The sequence below is a fragment of the Lontra canadensis genome, unplaced genomic scaffold (assembly GCF_010015895.1).
Source record: "Lontra canadensis isolate GAN:19392208 unplaced genomic scaffold, GSC_riverotter_1.0 scaffold65, whole genome shotgun sequence".
Taxonomy (NCBI): domain Eukaryota; kingdom Metazoa; phylum Chordata; class Mammalia; order Carnivora; family Mustelidae; genus Lontra; species Lontra canadensis.
This window is the reverse complement of record NW_022631059.1, coordinates 11,819,743-11,825,853: the sequence shown is the minus strand read 5'-3', so window position 1 is coordinate 11,825,853 and position 6,111 is coordinate 11,819,743. Positions and strand designations below refer to the sequence as shown.

The window sequence follows — 6,111 nt, the reverse complement described above, 5'->3', positions numbered from 1 at the left end:
TGTCAAATAAATAAAATCTTAAAAAAATAATAATAAAACTTGACTTAAAACTGCTTTGTTCAAAGAAACCTAAAACCTGACTCAATTTCTTAATTAGCTTTTTCTATACTTAAGGACATTAGTTACTCTTCAGTGGTGCTAAAAGCATGAACACTCTTGACTAGTTTGTCAACACGTGGAACAGTCGACCTGTTTTCAGTGCAGCGTGTCTCCATTAGCCTCTTCTAAGTGCAGTTCTTACATCTGGAACCTTTTCTTCCAGGCAAACCCTGTTTGCTAGTGCTGACACTGCATATGTCCTAGCGTATTCAATTATCATGCTAACCACCGACTTGCACAGCCCTCAGGTAAAATATTTTAATGATTGATACGATATAGTAGCTAAATGAGGAGTTTTATTTGGGCCATTGGATGTTTTCTGAATGGCTTCTAATTTTTTTAAATTTCAGGTAAAAAATAAAATGACAAAAGAACAATACATTAAAATGAATCGGGGTATCAATGATAGTAAAGATCTCCCGGAAGAATATCTCTCGAGCATCTACGAAGAAATAGAAGGCAAGAAAATTGCCATGAAAGAAACAAAGGAGCATACGATCGCAACCAAATCTGCTAAGCAGAGTAAGGTCTACTGACAAATTATTCCTATTAATCCTAATGTTTAAGTGTATCAGATCGCATGATTAAGTCCCCTGATGATTAATTTGCATATCTGGATATCTGAATAGTTAATATCTTTAAATCAGTGTGATTATGTTGATTTTCTCATAACCATCTTCTTGCTAGATTTGTGATTAGCTACAAGAAGGTATTTAAAATGAGTAATCTGAGAGCTAAATTATCCCACTCTGTTCTTAAAACTGCTTTAATGACAGTGGTAATGGTGCCAACCTTGAGAATTCTATGGGGGAAGGCCCGTGACACTCTTGGCTTCAGCAGAGCGCAGAGACTGAGAGCACAGGCTGCAGAGCCACACTGGCTGGGGTCAAGTCCCACCTCCACTCCTTACTGGGTGTGTGTCCCTGGTCAAGGAGCTGAGCCTGTCTGTGCCTCATTTCCCCCTTCAGTAAAATGGTACTGTTGGGAACACACTCATAGAGGGGCTCAGGAAGATTTGTGACTTAACCATTGTAAATCTTTTAAAACCATGCCTAGCCCACAGCGAGCGCTCAGTGGGTATCAGCAGCTGCTATTAGACTCTCATTTCTCTGTAGGTGTAGCTAGTGAAAAACAGAGACGGCTGCTGTACAACCTGGAGATGGAGCAGATGGCCAGAACGGCCAAAGCGCTGATGGAGGCCGTGAGCCACGCCAAGGCCCCGTTCACCAGTGCCACTCACTTGGACCATGTCCGCCCGATGTTCAAAGTGAGTATCCTGAGAAGCCAGGACGTGGCTCGGCCTGACTCTGCAGGGAGCAGGCTAGAAGCCAACCAGTGACTCTGTAATGGTGAAGAGGTGGAGGAGAGGAAAGGTCAGGTCTGGGTGCTTCTGTCTGAACAGTAACTCGAGTCCTTCCCAGAAGCCCTTTGATGGTGTGGGGAGTGTGCCAGCATGGGCCCCACAGTCAGAATGGCTGGTTTGCATCCTGCCTTTGCCACCTTGTAGCTCTGTGACCTTGGTCAGCTTACTCAGCCTCTCTCTGTGTTCCTCATCTGTAAAATGGGGACAAGCACAGGGTTGCTGTCGGGGCTGCTGGGGGGGACTAAATGAATTAAGAGTCATTCAGGGTAAAGAGATAGTTTCATTTTGACCTCTCACCTCCGTGGCCTCCGGGTGAGTTTACCAGATGAAACTAGTTGGAGGTAAAAAGACAATATCCTGAAGTGTCTCTTTTTTTAAAGTCTAGAACAGATACGTGCCTTATAGACATAAGGCGTAATTTTTCTCTAAGGTATTTTTGTAGTAGCTGTCAATATCCTGTTAGTTGAGCACTTCTAGATTCTTGTGAACCTTTTATTTCCAGGGCATTCACAAGAAAATTGGAGGAAAACTAAAGTCTAAATAATTTGAATTAGGAGCTTTTCAAAAAACTATAGAGTATGAGTTGTATGTAGGTTTTATTCCGTGTGCCAGCCTAACGGGCACTGCCTGCCCAATACACTGTGCGAGAACCGTTCTCCTGCCCTGAGTAGACTTCGCAGGGAGTGGGCTCACCTGTTGATGAGTGATGTCTGCCCGAATGCACATAGACATGGTGGTGGCACACTCCCCACGTATTTCTCTTCCTTCCTTTTGAACCATACGTGTAGTGAGGAGTTTATCTGTAGTGATACCTCTGACAACAGTTGAGGAATCATTTTATATTGTGAACGGCGCAGATTGAAATCAAAATAGCAGTGAACTTGGCGTGCTGGCTGTGTTCATAACTAACAGCGCCGCCTCTGAGTGCTTTCTCCGTGCTGAAACCCTAGACATGACGGAACCCTCACTTCCTTTCAGCTGGTGTGGACGCCGCTGTTGGCAGCCTACAGCATCGGACTGCAGAACTGTGACGATACGGAGGTAGCCTCCCTGTGTTTGGAGGGCATCCGATGTGCAATCCGGATTGCCTGCATCTTTGGAATGCAGGTGGGCGGAAGTTAGCAAGGCTCCAGAGAGCCTGGTGGGCTGTGTTCTTTCAGATTTGGCAAAACTTAGAAACTATCAGCTACTTCCAATTAGCCAAAAAGTCTCAGCAAACTACCTACTCATGCCTGCTGAGAAGAAGCCCACAGATTTATGCTGACAACAGGCTCATTAGGGGGAAAATTGGAGATTTGGATTGTAACCCTCCTCAGTGGGTAGGTGGGGTCTAAGCCACTTGATTGGATTCGACAAAACAGACTTCCTATCCGCCTGCCTAATTAGCCTGCCCTTGTGCTAAAATATTACTTTTCCTTTTAAGATCAGTTTTTATTATAATGCCCTTCATTTCCAAGTCTTCTCTTGGGGAAGCAATTTACTACAAAATGAGTATGTCTGTAAACCTTTGAATCTTGAAAAAATTGAAACAACTAATCATTTGAGAATTGAGTATCATTCTCAAACTTACCAGTTAGGAGGCTGTCAGTCCCACCCATCGTTTCCGAAGTAAGAACTTGGACCCATTTATTTTGAAAAACTCGAATGTTCTATTCCTGTGTATTTTACAGTTAGACATTTTCTTCTGTACCAAGCTCCCAGGCTTTGACATCAGACAGTCTGGCTGGCAAAACCTAGCCCTGCTGCTTCTTTAGCCACATGACATTGGCCCAGCCAACTCCTCTCTAAGACACCCTTGGTCTCTCTTCCGTAGAGTTGAGGAAATAGGCCTACCTTGCAGGGTTGTTGCAGAAACTAGAGTGTATGTGTCACTCTTAATGTTCAACAGATTCCTCTCCTACTCCCTCCAGAGGGAAGGGAACATGGAACTTAAGTCTGAGGTCAGGTGCAAAGGAGAGAGCCAGCTTTCAGCCACGTGGCGCACAGGGATGTTGGGTAGCAGGAAGACGCCAGCACGGAAGAACTGGCACGTTGCTGTGTGTATAGACGATATCAGGAGCCCCGTGCACACACAGGCACGTGGACGTGCCAGCTGGCATGCTAAGGGTGGCATCTCAGCACACTCTCCTGGTTGGGTTTCTGTTGCAGCTGGAACGAGATGCTTATGTTCAGGCTCTTGCTCGCTTCTCCCTGCTGACGGCCAGCTCCAGCATCACAGAAATGAAGCAGAAAAACATCGACACCATAAAGACGCTCATAACAGTGGCGCACACCGATGGCAACTACCTTGGGAACTCCTGGCATGAGGTGCATTTCCTTTGAAATCCTGGTCAATGCCTTTTGTTAGTTAGGAGAACTCCCAGCATTCCTCTCATTCAGGGTCCATCTTCTGTCTTGGGTCGGTTCCAGTTCTGCAACTAGAGTCAAGTCTCGCTTTAACTCTGGGTTTTCCTTTATCCACAAATACCTCACGTCTCTGAAAGTCAGCTTCTGGGCCCGTGGTGGGCGCGTTCAGATGCTTCCATGTCACAAGAGCGCAACCACCCCCCCCCCGCCCCCGCCACCAGCTCCAGTTGGCATGAGTTTGCTTTTGCAACAGATTTCCTTCCACTGCCCCAAGCCCTTGGGCTCCTCCTGGGAGCTCATAATGTCCCTGGGGGCCTGATCTCTTTCCTAATCATACCTGAAAAGGATAAGGAAAAGTGTTAAAAATCCCGAGTGATAGAATTATGCAGATTTATTTTCTGCTTTTTTCCCTTAAATTATATTACCTGATTTCTGGTGTCTGCACATATTGCTTCTTCTTGCTTTAGAGAGAAAAACTGTAAGAGTAGAGGTGAGTGTGCAGAGTGGTGGGGACCATGGGCACCTAGAGGGGACGTGGCTGCCTCCTCCCCCATGGGGTCAAGTCCTTAAGGGGGAAGGCTGGACTGCTGCGGTCCGGTGTGGGTTTGCAGCTCTGCCTGCCTGTGTGGTATACATGTCCCATGCGGGCTGCACCTTCGTGGGGTTGCCATGAGGTGAAAGGAGGTCCTGTCCAGGGCCCAAAACTGCATTTGGCAGGTGGTGAGGACTCGGTAGGTGTTAGCCCTCCCCCTCCCGCCCGCTCATCACGGCATGTACCTTTGTCCCCTTTCACCCAGCCTTTCCTTCCTCCGTCGCACCCTTGGAGTTTTCCATATTAGAAAAGATGGAGTAGGGCAGGGGTAGAGAGGGATGGTCGGTTGGGTTTCGGTTTTTGTTTTTGTTCTTTAAGTTATCTCTGTGCCCAGGGTGGGGCTCAGACTCAGGACCCCAAGATCAAGAATCACATGTTCCACCAACTGAACCAGCCAAGAGCCATTTTGTTGTTGTTGTTGTTGTTGCTTTGTTTTGTTTTTAAGAAGTAATTTCCTGTTTTCTGAGGAGTCGCAGGACGTATTGAATGAGTAAATAGCCGCTTTCTCTCACAGAACTTTTTTTAACCTCAGAGGCACGATCTCAGTAGGGTTCCTGCTGGTTGCCAAGGATATAGCAGCACCCAGAAATGTTAAAATGAATTACCACCTATTTGATGGTCAGAAATCGGGCTGGAGCCAAGAAGTCCTTGGCTGCAAGTTGTTGACATACTTGAGACGCTGGCTATCCTCAGCTTCTGGAAAAGGGAGGGAGTTAATATGAGTTTACTGGTAATAATTTAGTAGGATCATCGTATGTGGAGCAATCAGGGCACGGCTCTCTCTGGTAGAATTAAGTACCTTTCTCAGTACCAAGCAGTACTCAGCAGTATAGTGGACTCCCATGCTCTGAGATCAGGTCGTAATATCAGCATGAAAGGCAAAACCCAGCTTTAGTCAGAAGTTCCCATGAAAATCCCTTAGGAAGGGTTTACCTGGAGACCTCCATGCTGTCCCTCGGAAAGTTTCTGGCAACCAGTTTTCCCCCCAGTAGAAGTCAAGACCCATGTCTGTTTCTTCAGATAAACTCCCGTTGAGAAAAGGCTTGTGTGCAGGTATGTCTTTTCCACCCTAGAACCATCCCGTGGGTCCGGAAGCTACAATATTTTTTCAACTGCACACCCATTCCAGGACATGTTCTGATTCACTCAGTTAACCAAGTAATAATCACCAGCTATTTTAAGTGCTGGGGATTCAGCAGTGAACAAAACAGCACTGACGCCCTATTGGTACTTAAGGCCGAGAACAAGCAAATATATGGCATAAGGCCAAAAGTGGTAAGGGCTAAGGGGGGAAAAATATTGTGGCCAGGGAATGGTAGTAGAGAGGGTGTGCATGCAATCTCGGGGCAGTCAAGAGAGGTCTCAGGGACACATGTCTGAGCTGGGAATCTAAGCGGGGAGTGAGCCGCGGGGAAGAGCGTAAGGAACAGCAAGTATAAAGGCTTTGGGGGTAAGGAAAAGACGTGTCAAGTGAACGGAGCAGCAGGGAGGCTAGCGTTTGCATCTGAGGGGTGGAATAGAGAGGGGACAAGGGGTGCTAACAAGGGGTGGCGACTTACTGGGGAGCACGGTGAGTGGGATGCCCTGCTCCAGTCAGACAGCTTTTCTCTCTTTCTCGAGCGCTTATGACATTTGTATAATTAAACATCTGTATGGCTTAACTGCATCATACCCACTTTTCCTTTGGTCATTTTCTCTTCTACTTTTTAAC

The 6,111-nt window shown here is 46.6% G+C and overlaps 1 protein-coding gene across 1 annotated transcript in view; it reads left to right on the top strand.

Annotated features, from left to right (window-relative positions):
• The window catches only part of ARFGEF2 (ADP ribosylation factor guanine nucleotide exchange factor 2), a 97,515-nt gene that overhangs the window by 50,515 nt on the left and 40,889 nt on the right, over window positions 1-6,111 (top strand). Inside the window, exons 17-21 of the mRNA XM_032879010.1 lie at window positions 263-347; window positions 450-621; window positions 1,215-1,366; window positions 2,441-2,569; window positions 3,611-3,769. Of these exons, the coding sequence (XP_032734901.1) occupies window positions 263-347; window positions 450-621; window positions 1,215-1,366; window positions 2,441-2,569; window positions 3,611-3,769 (697 nt within the window). The remainder of the gene's footprint in view (window positions 1-262; window positions 348-449; window positions 622-1,214; window positions 1,367-2,440; window positions 2,570-3,610; window positions 3,770-6,111) is intronic.